Source organism: Ammospiza nelsoni, chromosome 2 (assembly GCF_027579445.1).
Source record: "Ammospiza nelsoni isolate bAmmNel1 chromosome 2, bAmmNel1.pri, whole genome shotgun sequence".
NCBI classification, from domain to species: Eukaryota; Metazoa; Chordata; class Aves; order Passeriformes; family Passerellidae; genus Ammospiza; species Ammospiza nelsoni.
Genome location: NC_080634.1, coordinates 80,289,218 through 80,302,458, shown reverse-complemented (window position 1 = coordinate 80,302,458; position 13,241 = coordinate 80,289,218). Strand labels below are relative to the sequence as shown.

General features: G+C 37.9%; 1 protein-coding gene across 2 annotated transcripts in view; it reads right to left on the bottom strand.

Moving 5' to 3' along the window:
- The window catches only part of UBAC2 (UBA domain containing 2), an 87,949-nt gene that overhangs the window by 22,344 nt on the left and 52,364 nt on the right, over window positions 1-13,241 (bottom strand). For both annotated transcript variants that reach the window (XM_059466810.1, XM_059466809.1), the window contains exons 5-6: window positions 7,858-7,981; window positions 5,923-5,970 (exon numbers count right to left, since the gene is read on the bottom strand). In XM_059466810.1, the coding sequence (XP_059322793.1) occupies window positions 5,923-5,970; window positions 7,858-7,981 (172 nt within the window). The remainder of the gene's footprint in view (window positions 1-5,922; window positions 5,971-7,857; window positions 7,982-13,241) is intronic.

The window sequence follows — 13,241 nt, the reverse complement described above, 5'->3', positions numbered from 1 at the left end:
TTGACCCAAAATATATATCTGTAATTTAAAAGCCTACTTAATAAGCTGCTTATTTAAAGTTGGTGTCATAGTCACCAGAGAGAAATGGGCACTCTTAGGATGTAACTCATCCTTTGGCAGATGTCTCCAAAGTACACACACAGCTGAATTACTCTCATGGATTCCCTCTCTGAAAAAGGGCAACACTGCTGCCAAAAAAAGCAAATACTGACAGAACAATCTAATTCCTAAAAAACAGTTGGTATAGCTGATGAAACAGACCATAATTTGGACACAGAAACTTCCTCAGATCTAAGAGAAATTTAGAAGTGAAATACAAACTGAAAACCAATATCCATTTTTCTACAGAAGCCATAGATATTACAGATAAAGTGCCTTACGACATGTTATTACCTTTTCCTGTCCTTTCTCACTACTTTCTCCTTCTTCCAGAGCTGGAAATATCTGCATTTCCCCCCTCCCCAGACAATTACAACCTCATTTCCAAACCAACATCCCCTGTATTCCAGATGAATCAACTCCTTTTTTACACAGATGCATTAAGTGATGCAGGAGTAAGTGCTGGTAGCTTAGTCAGCTGTCACATGTTCACACCTTGACGTGGGCAGGGTGTCACAGCTCCCACCACAGGGAGCATTAGGTCAATAAAGTCAGTGGAATGTAGTGGCACTCAGATCAAGTCACTTACAGTCACTCAGCTGAACACTGAGCACTGTCCACACACAAATACTGCACGATAGTTTTGGGCAGGATTCAGCACATGTGTCAATGTACATGGACTTGCTGGAGCAAGTCCAGTGAAGGGCCACAGGGATGATCAAAGAACTGGGAGCATTTTTCACATGAGGAGAGGCTGAGAGAAGAGGGGCTGTTTGGCCTGGAGAAGAGAACGCCCAGGGGATTTTACCAAAGTAAAGAAATGCCTGAAGGGAAATGAAGAGGACAAAACCAGGCTTTTCTCAGTGGTTCCCAGCAACAGGAAACGAGGAAATGGGCACAAACTGAAACATGGGAGGCTCCCTCTGAGGATCAGGAAACACTTTTTCACTGTGAGGTTGACTGAACACCAGCAGAGGTTGCCCAGGGAGGTGGTAGAGTCTGCATCCTTGGAGATACTCAAAAGCCATCAAAACATGGTCCTGGGGCAAGCTGCTCTGGGTGGCCCTGCCTGAGCAGGGAGGCTGGACCAGGTGCTACCCTCAGTGATTCTGAGAACTGAGTACTTGCTCTTTGGGAGATAGTTCTATCAGGAAAGGGGAATCACATCCATTACACACAAAACACATGGTTTTACTTGGGTAAGTACTTAAGCATGGGCAGAATTTTTAGTATGTGAGTAGTATCACTGATATTAGCAACACTACTGATATTTATACTGTAATACCAATGTCAGATATTCAGAAATTAACTAGATCCAACATTTAGCAAACATTTACCTGAATCCACTTACAAGCACAGTTACAAAGTGTTCAAAAATCATACTTTGACTAAAGTCCTACATGAGACTGAATGTGGATGACTGAAGGATACCCAGACTAACTGGAGGATGAAGGACAATGAACAGCAGGACACAAATGTGGAGGTAACTGCATATATTAACAGACTCTGACCAAAGATTCTCTTTGAGAAAGCACATATTTAATATGAATTTTAAGTATGTAGAAGGGATGATATTTTAAACATGAACACTATACTGTGAGGTAATACAAATGCAAATACAAAATGTTTTAAAACAACAAAGAATTCAGGATGCATTCTTCAAAATCACTCAAGAAAGGTGTGAGAGAGGAAGAAAAACAACAAGAAAATCAATTATTCCTGATCAGCTGATCAGATGTGATCTGATCAGATATTAGCTACATAATAGTATTTTTAAGACAGGAACTAAAACAATTAAAGACTGGTTTAATTATTTTGCTCTCCCAGCTGAATCACTTTTTATCCTATATATGCCAATTATAAAGGACCTGAATTCACTATACAAACACTCCTCAGCTGGATGAATAACTAACAGCAATGATGGATAAAATTCTTTACAAACAGAACTCAAAAGTACTACTGAATTACACTTGAGAGCATTTAACAGTATCTATAGTCTTAGTAAAACTAAGCTAGCCACTTCAAAATTATGCATAATAACTAATGTACTCAAAAAACCAGAACTAACTGAAATTAAAATCATGCACTCAACACTGTCTGAGCTTTCTATCTTAACCTTAAGCCGTTACAGTACAAGCTCTAAATTACAGATTCTCTACATTTTCCAATATCTAAATAGAAAAAACACAACTTTTCATACATTCTGAGAAAAGTAAATTCCAGCATAGCACGGTAACAATGAAGAAAACTTGCATTGTGCTTAGTGAAATCTCCAAGTCAAGCAGGGTTTTAGAAACTTCTCAATTTCAATTTCCTAAGGTTTGAACTAAACTCTACATAAATTCAAGGCAGCTCACAGGAGACTTGGTGGGTTCCAAATTTTAAACTTTATGCAGTGCAGGTCATCTTGCAAACAAATAAAAAACTAACATGAGGAAAGAAGAAAGACTAAAACACTAAAATCACAGAAAGGGCCTGAAAGATATCTTCCCCCTATCAAATATAGCCCTAAGCTACTCAGAAAAACCCATGGCCTGTGATCTGTCTGATGACATTATCCTAGAAAGTGGAGGGAACTGCATGCCTTCATGGGACATGTCTTCTGCTGGTCACCAACCTGAGATGACTTCTTTAAGCAGATGAGCTCAAGCTATGAATGAGCCTTGACACACTTCTCAAATTTCAATCCTACAAAAGTATGGAAGGCAAGGAAAAATGCAAAGTGGGAATCCAAAAGATTTTAAAGGGGTGGAAAAAAAAAAGGGAGAGAAGACGTCTACATCCAATGAAACATGAATATCACTTCCTAAGGTGTTTTGACTATTTTAAAGAAAAAAAATAGTGAAGAAACTGTTTCAAGCCTTCACTTAACTTAGCGATATGCACTACATGGAGGCACTTCTGTAAACAACTACTGAAAGAATTTTGGGTATCTCTAGTATGTTTCCTAATTTTATGGCACAAACCTCAAAAAACTCTTATCACAAGAAACAAATTTTGTCTGTATGCACCAGGCATCATATATTCCTGGCAAAATAAATCACAAGAAACTAAATTAGTCCTATCAATCATAAGATGATTACAGATTACTGATGACATCAGATTTGTGAATTTCTTTACAGCCTACTTCATAAATTCTATCTTCCTTATACATAAGCATAATGTATTTAAACAGCATGTTTTATACAACATACCAGCAACTGACATACCAAAAGTACAATAATTGATTGTCCAGTTTCATGTGGACAGTAAAGAAACTGCCTTTAAGACCGTAATCCTGTGCTGGTTTAAAATTGGATCTAGCAAAATATACCTTATCACAAAGACAGACACAGCAGAGCTTTGTATTCCAATAACAAATCATGAGCTGTAATTTCTGCACCTGAGAAAAATTCACCATCGAAACCACAAATTGTGAAAAATTCCCTATCACCAGGCATATTACATCAATGCCCACCTGCCTACACAGACTCATACATGCATATCTGTAATGATGGCATCACTCAAAACCACTGAAAACAAGAACTCAAGGCAGTAGAGTTCCCAGTACCTCTATACCCTGCCTAGAATTCACAAGGAGGTCTCATGACACTTGCAAGGATGTAACTAGAAAGTCAGATCCCATTTAGTCATGTTCAAATACAGATTGTGAGAATTTAAATAAACCAGGAACACCCTGAAGACAAAGTGGAAACTGATAACAACTCAAATATTGTGCTGGCACCATCCATTTTAATATTCCACATAAGCAGAAGTGTAACAAAAGCTAAATGACAGAACAGCATCATAATGCACTCAATATGAGTGCCTAAGTGATCTTCAGTGCTTAAAATACAGTGAAGTGTCTACCAGGCAATGAACCAGTGACTAAATATTACACCTATCTGACCTGGTGCTCATGCCTTTACTCATCCTTTCCGTACAAATACCTGAAAATTTGAGTCCACAAAGACTAAGGCAGTAAGCTAGAAAAACGTTAAGACTTATAAGAATTACATAACATAGGTTGTCAGAATGACTTAACATTAATTTGACAATCTATTTCTGTAATTGTACATATACATGTGTTATCAACTAACTACACCTGTAGTACTAAAAGGCACCTTTATAGTGTTGCATATCCTTCCTTAGATTATCTAATATACCATGAAACTTTATTGCTTTATCAAGTTTTTGCAAAAGACACCAAATTATAATTTCTAACAGAGGAGAAAAAGAGACTTCTTAATCACAGAAGTGTGGCAGATATGCTATGCAAAAGAAATGGCTGAAAATCCTAACATGAATTTCTTTTCAAAATGCAGCACTTCTTACAAAGTCATGGAGTGCAGAAAAAAATTGACACTGAAAACACATCATAATTGATGATGACTTAATTCATGCTGACTGAAGCAATATGAAACCTTGAAATGATTTTTTAGCCATCTTGTGACACAGAAGTAACTCAATTTAATCCTATGGATTTACATCTAAGTAAAACATATTGTCAATCTTAAATTAAAAGAAAGATCATTTATAAAAAAGATTACTAAGAAAGTTCAGCAAGTTTTGTTATATAGAAAAATAAAACTTTATATTAAGAGGGAATGAAAATAAGAACTGTATAATGTATTATGAAAAAAATGAGTTACTCTTTATATGTCTGTATAATCAAGTATACACAGAGCTTCTGTCATCAGGAAAGAGGGAGTTAAAATGCCTTTCCATTTCTTTCCTTTCCTTCCCTCTCTAATGAACACCTGTTAGAAAGGAAGGGCTATTAAAAGAGCCAGCAGAGTAACAGGAAGGGTAGTGTGTGTGGAGGAAGTCACAGATCCTTCAGTGGGCACAGAGGCTTGGGCTGATTTCCAGGGGAGATGGATTCTGATTTGTTAGTTGCACTGCTTTCATCGATATTTATAGCAAGATCAAATCATGAACAGACATCACTGCTGCTCTGTCACTCCTGTTATTAGTTATGCTAGAAACTCACAGTCAATGCAAATGGTAAGAGATCAAATCACTAAGTTGTAGCAGCATTTCCTTCTGAGCTCAACCCAAATTCAAATTAGTAGGTTCTATACAGCAAGGGCATGATTTGAGTTCTCCATCAACTTAATAATGAGTTCCCTTGGAAGTGGCTGCACTCCCACTGTTGAAAAAGGTTACAGTCCTTTGGGCCAAGAAATCAGCCTGAGCTCCTAACTTCTAAGTCTGTAAAATTTAAAAAGAAGCTTATCAGTATCTAACAATCTGAAAAATTTAGCACAATCTGTTCCAGCACGAAGCACTTTACCAACAACAGAGTCAGAAAGGAAAAAGATCACAGCTCCTTTATCTGACTGATGTGATGAACATGATTTTGTGCCCTTACTGCCACTGTCATTGTGAGAAACAGCTATATTATAGATTTCCTTGGAGAACAGCAAAGCATGAAAAACCTTCACAGCAAAGTTATTAAAACCTGAGTTTTGGAATCAAAGCTTGAGGCTTGCTGAAATCTGAAAAAACAAACCTCAACCTGGGGTACACATTTCTACCATTTCCTCAATGATCTCATTTGTAGTTGTGGGTGTACAACTATATCCATGGCAACAAAATTAATTTTATGCGGGGAGCAGCAGCACCCTGAAAATATTAATCACCAATTTTGTTGTCTATCAGTTTGTCACCAGCTAGTCAGTGCTTCACATATTTAGAAATTGAAGAGGAAAACTTTCTGGTTAGCAACACAGAGTGTTACTTAGTAATTTCTGTTCTTTTTGAGCCCAAATATACTGTGCTGCTCACATACATAACAGAGTGTTTTAAGTAACATATGATTTTTTTAACAGTAAGACTTACCAATCCACTTAAGGCTAAAATCCAGATGTAGGAACCAGAGGTTAAGAGCTAGAAGACAAGAGCAGGGATTTAAATTTTTATTTTACAAAGTTCTTGCTATATGAACCGCTAAGTTGCAATATGATATAGGTTATGCACTCATCATGACAATGAGAGACGTCAGACTTTTACCTTTGTTAAAATTCAGTTTACCATTAAAAAAAAGAAGTATTCCATAAGGAGCAAGTGGAAAAAACACAGGGATCCAACAATTGTTCTCCTTCTAGAGAACAATACATTTTATTTTCATATAGCTTACTAAGTATAACAGGATGTCAGTTATAGGCTGCACAGAAAAACAGGTCTGAAAGACAGACTGAAGCAAAGGAAATGACTCAGCAGCAACAGGAGAAGAGTTCCAAGCAGGCAGGCACTCCAAGTGAAGCTCTCAGACATGCAGTCACAGACAAACTAAGCACCAGCATCAAAATTAAGGAAATAAAGTTCTTACCCAGTGACATATTTGCTGACATGAAATCACAGAAATAAGTTGGAGCAATTTTTTTTTTAAAAATCTTGATAAGTCAACATGGCAGCCCATTGTTTCTAGCAAAGTATGTGATTAATCACCTGGAGCAGGTTATTACCAACTGGAAAAGTGGACTGAAAATGGTCAGTAAAATGTTTCTGCGTGATGCTGACTGCACCATGAGAACACCTTCCCTCCAGAGTTCAGACTACGGAAACAGCGACTTGAGATAAGGGCAGAGTTTCCAAATGAGAAGAAGGCAAATGAGTCTCCCCTCAGGCTCTGGGTGATGGCAGCAAGTGTTCAGAGCTCAGCAGGGAGAGATCCCACAGAGATACAGGGCTCAGTGACAGCACTGATCCGAGCTGGACGTGCTGTGTGCATGGAAGCAAAAGGCAAAAGACCCGATGGAAAACAGCCCACACAGCAGCATGGCTTTCCCAAAGACTTCAATAATAGTGCAAGTGATGGGCTCAGAAGAGAGGAAACAAGATTTCTGAGACCAAGAAAGTAAAGTGCTGGAGCAGAAAGTGAAGGAAAGCAAAGGCTGAACAGGAAAGAGGATGAATGAAATGGTCATGTGGAGCACAAGTCAATATTCTGAAACTGACTAATTCTAAAATACTCTCTCCCACATTTCACATAGCTATGGTGTATTCCCCATTGCACACGCCAGAGCTATTTTTGAATCCCTAGAATATATAGAAGTGAGCCTAATTTCTCATAAATTTGCACACCTCATCATTCAGATTGTGACACAAATGTCTATTCATTTCTAGGCTGCTGGGTCTTGGGGTTTTTTAATTGTTTCTTGAATAATTACTGGCTTTCTATACCAAGTAGCTATATTTTCCTAGTCATATTTCACAGAACACTACATGATGCTGCTGTGCTCTATGTTACACTATTCTAAATTACCTGTCACATGGTAAGGCATGATATACAAGTAAGATTAATTTATATAAAAGTGAAATTCAGCCAAAATCTTGATTATTTACTAACAGTCTTAACACAAAAAATACCATATTCTACAGCTTTATTTGAGCTCTAATCGACAAGGAAAAAATAAGCAAATTCAAGAATATAAGCAAACTAGAAAGGTAAAAGATAAAAATGCTTTAGGATCACGTTCCATTTTAATCTCTTTTCATCTAATTCATTATACTGACCAAAAAAAAAAAAAAAAACCTGTGGAACTGTCTATTTATTTTCCCATGTAAGACAAGGTAAGGACAGACCACTTGCTCACCACCTCAGCATATTAGAATCACATGTTTCTATATGTTTTAGCTGATGGGATAGTTACTAGCTAAATGTATGCTCAATCATGCACATGGAAGCATCAAAATTCACAGACAAACAGAAATACTAACTACTAACGACATTATTAGTTTATTGAAAGATGAACAAGTAAGTACATACCATACCTGTAAACCCAGTATGTAGACCAGAGACTTGTTTGTGATAGAAAAGTGGCCCAATACTTGTGTCACCTGCACTCTTGGAATGGAGGAATAAAATGGAACAAACAGCGCAAACACAGGACCCAAGCTGCAAAAAGAAAGGTCCAGATGGTTATAAGAATGATACCAGCAACAGTAGTGCCAAACAATCAAAAGGAGTTAATTTTAAGTACATAACAATCAAAATGTTAGACCACTTTGCAAACAAAGGTCTCCCTTCAGAACACACACTAGGTAACTTCTGGCATTCTAGGTAACAGATTCATTAGCAAATAAGAACAAGTAACAAAAAGTATTTTATTTCCCAATGTTTAGGACTGGAGGCAGAAGAGAAGGCAACATATTTCATCTAATAGCAGATTCTTTCCATAAAGCACAGCACACAACAGTGTGAAGAGCAGTAATGTCCTACATCAGAACAAAATATGATTCAAATGGACAAATGGCAAGGATTTTACCTTTCCCAAAAGGTTAAGGAAACCACTTCACTTATGAAGCTAAGCTCCCGGTATTTACCCAGACTTAATGTGTTAGAGGATTGCCAAAAGACTACAGTACCTAAGATGGGAATAATGACAGTCTGATTTAACTTCATGGCCCTACAAATAAACTCCCTTTAGGGTCCTCATCTTAATCACAACACAAGATGTTTTTTAAGTTTTTAAACCATCACTGCAAGGATGACATAGAATCTAAGACTTCAAGCACTTTTTACAATGACCAGATGCCTAGACTGAGCTTGTGAACACGAGCTAGTGCATTTCATTCAGACACTCAATTTTGCATATAATCCTTTTTACACAAACAAAATACACTTGTATAAATAGACACAACACGTTACTGAGATAAACTGAAATTACTGAAGTTCTAAGAGTCAAAATGCTATAAGAAAGCAACATACAAAAATTATTCTTCATCTGAAGTTATTCCATTGTAGGCAATATTCACTGAAAAAAATCAGGTTTTACAAGTGAAGATAGAAGCAAAACAAAGAAAAAATTTATTTTCTCTTCTAAAAAAAGTACTTTTAAATTATTTCTTTCTACTCTGACCAAATTAAGAGAATACCACAACTGTGGCATGCTTTTCAGGTTTTATTGATCCTGTGATAAACAGTGACTCAGAGACAGAGATTCACATGCAACAGTGCACTCAATCATAAGATAGGAAAGTACAAAAAGGAATTTCCCAAGACTGCAAGTGCATTTTAAAAAGAGATCAGAGAATGCTAAAACGTTCCCTAAATGTTAGTACTCACCAATTATGTCAACAGAGACCACAGAAAGCACCACCCCAGTCCAGAGTGGCTATCAGCTAAATTCAAAGTCTAGTGTCTGACACTGCTCAGTATCCAACAACCTAGAGGAGCTGGAGGAAACTTAGTGATGGCCCTTTTCTGCTAAAACAGTAAGTTCATGGGCACTACAGATGTATGCTCCTCAAGGAATCAGTGTTTGTTTTTTAGACAGAGCTCACATCTAATACAAATAGGTATTACCCAAATATCCATTCAGGTATCTTTTTCTTAAAATGTCAAAACTGGTGCCCTTCAAAATGCTGTGTGAAACTCATTTGTACAGGCAATTCCACTGTGTGAAAATTCATTCCAGTTAATTTTAAAGTTCACCCTCAACTTTCTTTATATGATTTTGTACTTTGAAAATTTCCCTTTATTTTCAGTTGTCTTTCAATAGTTAACTAATGCCTTTTTTTAGAATATCTGTATGGGTACACTGCTCTGTCAGCAGCTCTGTCAGACAAGTCATCCACAGAATAATACTAGAATGTGACTGACACAGTAAAGTACAACAAAAGGATGGTCAAGGAAAATGTGGACCCAGTGGTGAAAAAAGGGACCTAGTGACAAAGGACAAGAAAAAAGCCAGGACATTCAATGTCTTTTTGGGTCAGTTTTCAATGGTTAGTTTTGCCCTCAGGCCTTGCAGGTCCCTGAGTGTCCTGTGGGACGGGAGCAAGACCTGCTGTGAAGGAAGACATTCTGGAGGCTCTTGAGCCCAGCTGATCATACAGGAGGCAAAAGGACCACATAGGCTGCACCCCAGGGCTCTCAGGGAGGTGGTCAAGGCTACCTCACTGGAATATCATGGTGATTAGGACAGGTTCCTGACTGGGTAAGTGCAAATGTCACACCCATCTTCAAGGAGGGCAAGAAGAGGATCCTCATAGCTTTCTATCCCTGGGAAAGTTACAGAGCAAAGCTCCTAGGAGCCATTGCCAGCTACACGATGGACAAGGCAGCTGCTAACATCCCATTGGATTTACCAAGAGTGACTCTGGTGCTGTGGATAAGGAAGGGGAAGATGGCAAATGTTGTACACTCTGACTTCAGGATGGCCTTTGACTTGGTTTCTTCTTCAGCCCTTAAAGAAAAACAGGGAAGATATGCACTGCATAAGCAGATTAGAGGGAATCTGGCTGCACTGCTGGACTCAAAGGGTTCTGATCAGCAGCACCAACTTTAGGGGCAATCACTTACTAGCAGCTTCCCTCAGGGATCCATACTGGGATAAACACTATTTATTGTCTTTATTAAACAACCTGGATGATGGGACAGAGTGCACTCCCAACAAGCTGGTGAGTGAAATCAAACTGGAGGGAGCCGTCAATACTTTGGAGAGCAGGACCACATTCAGCTATTCCTTGATGAAAATGGCTGACATTAGAAATGTTAGGGAGTTCAACAGAAGTAACTGTGGAGTCTCCATATGGGTTAGAACAACCTTGTGCAGTGGCATAGGCTGGTTAGAAAACAGATTTGCAGATAAGGAGCTGGAGAATCCTTTGAGTGTTAGCCAGCCTTTGAGTGTCATTTTATCCTTGCAGGAAAGGCCAATCATATACAGGGCAGCATTATCAATGTGTTGTCATCAGGCCAAGAGAAGTAATTGCTCAGCACTTCTGAGCTTAAACCTAAATCACTGTGTCCACTTTTGGGCTTCATGCTTCAAGAAAGGTTTTCATATACTGGAGCAATTCCAGACAGGATAATGATGGTCCAGTATTTTACCAGGCTGCCCAGAGCTACAATCTCCATCCTCAGAAATACAGCCTGGACACACAGCCCAAAATAACCCATTCTTGTTGGACATGTTTTGAACCCAGGGTTGAAGTAAACGACTGCCAGAGATCCTGTCAAACCTAAGCCACCTCATTGCTCAGTGAAAAATCAAAGCCTTACTCCTGAAGCTCAAGATCACTGGAGGAATTTCTGTTCCTGTATTTCACTGGACAGGTACAAACACCCATCCACATACTGTAAATAAAAGGACTGGCTCTTAACTCTTTTAGTTATGTTAATTAGCTGTTTGGTACCATATATCAGATTCAACATCTTCAAGTGGAAAACATATTCTTATTGAAAGACTACTTCAGCATTTTCTTTCCCTTCACTTCTTTCTTATCCTCTTGCATTTGCTTTTCCTCTCATCTCTTTTAGTCTCCTTTTCTGTGCTTTCTCTCTTTTTGCAGAGACCTTTGCCCCAGCCATTTGTTCATTATACTATAAGAATATCACGAATGTCCTTTCACGTGCCATGATTAACTTCTACTAGAAATTTGTGATGTCTATAGACACAAGCATATTCTGACTCTGAACTGAGTTTTTGCCCACTTCATATTTAGGAAGTTAATTTTAGTCACATGGGTTAGAAAATGAAATTTTCAAACAACCCAGAAAACTCTAAAACCTGAAAACTGAATTCTAGAGTTTGAACATTCTACATATCCATCCCAAAGATGTACTGCAATAGCTGTCTCTACAATAATTACATCCCCATTTTGAAGAGCACGCTAAATTTCAACATTTGAAGTGAAACAGAAACACAGTGACAAGATAGGAGCATTCTACATCATATGAATCTATGAGATTGGTTTTGTAAAAAGAAATAAAAAAGTCATATACAAACAATATCCTTGAAAAAAATAAGTCAGAGATGTAAAAATTGTCTGAGAAGGAAAAATCAGGGGCAGATACTTATTACAAGAGAAATATACTATTTAAAGTTTAAAAGAGTGACTGTTAAATGCAGATTAAAATAAACTATTAGCACGAGCAAATATATGCAAAATAAAGAGGAAAATATATACAAAACAGAGGAAAAATGCTTCTAAAATGCATGAACAAAGGGTTAGAAAGCTAAATAAATGTAGCTTCTGCAAAAATGCTTGCTGCTGTCAATAGAAGTTCTGTGGCATTAAGTTTGCAGAAATAACCTATTTTATTCATAATGACTCACTACACTTACTAACTGCTGGGCTGTGTTTTTCTTCATTCAAGTTCTCCAAAAAACCATTAAACTGACAAATTCACAACCACATATTTTTGGGGGGACTAAAAATATCACCTATAAAAACAGCTGCAGATTATACAGGCACACAAGCAGGACACTTGCAATTCAAGTTACTAAGTCACTTCAGCGACCTGCATTCCCACAGTCAGTCCAAACACTGCCATATTACACTTAAGGTTCCAGCCGTTACTCCGAAGATGCTAAATATTCACAAAAACATTCCTTAAAATTAATGAACTCTGTGGAATGTGACTACCCTTGATGGTTGTGTTTCTCTACCTGCTGGAGTCCTGGACTCAAAGGACTCACCTACTGCACCCAATTCTTTCACTACACATGAGCAGGACCGCCCATTGCCTGAGGTCTCTCAATAGCAGCAAAAGCCTTAGGCTTTTGTTACCCAGTACTCACTAGCTAATGCCAATATTTTACAGGAAAGCAGTAAGAATGCTAAGAGAAAAATTTAAAAATGCATCTGGAGGTGAAAAGAAAGGTTCTTCCTGTCCATGGATATCCCTGCAGAATCCATGCAACTTGCAGTTCATGAAAATTTGAGACTAACCATCTAACCAACAGCTTACAATCCCCTCATGAAGGCACAAGTCAGATACCTATCCTAAAGTAAGCTTTAATTTTTAATGCCAAGACTATCCAACAATATATTTTGTAACCTGGGTTCCACGTTCCTCACCTTGTCTGCCAAAATCTGAACAGTGTTTGCACATACATGGTAAACACAAATGTATGTCTGCACATATATGGTAAACAGAAACACTTTCTGAAACACAGCAATTTCTTAATTTACATGTTCAAATCCTGGAGCAGTCAAACAGATATTGGACCACAGCAGCTGTATCAGAACAGAAAACAAACAGCTAGAAGTATAAACAGTGAAAGAATGCAACCTGCACCATTTAATTTATCATCATGCTAGGCTGGATTGGTAGCCAATATGCAGTGTGACTCAAAGGGTACAATCTAGTACTGTATCTTAATCAAAGGAAGGCAATATTTTATCCGATCAAAGCAGGAAACACA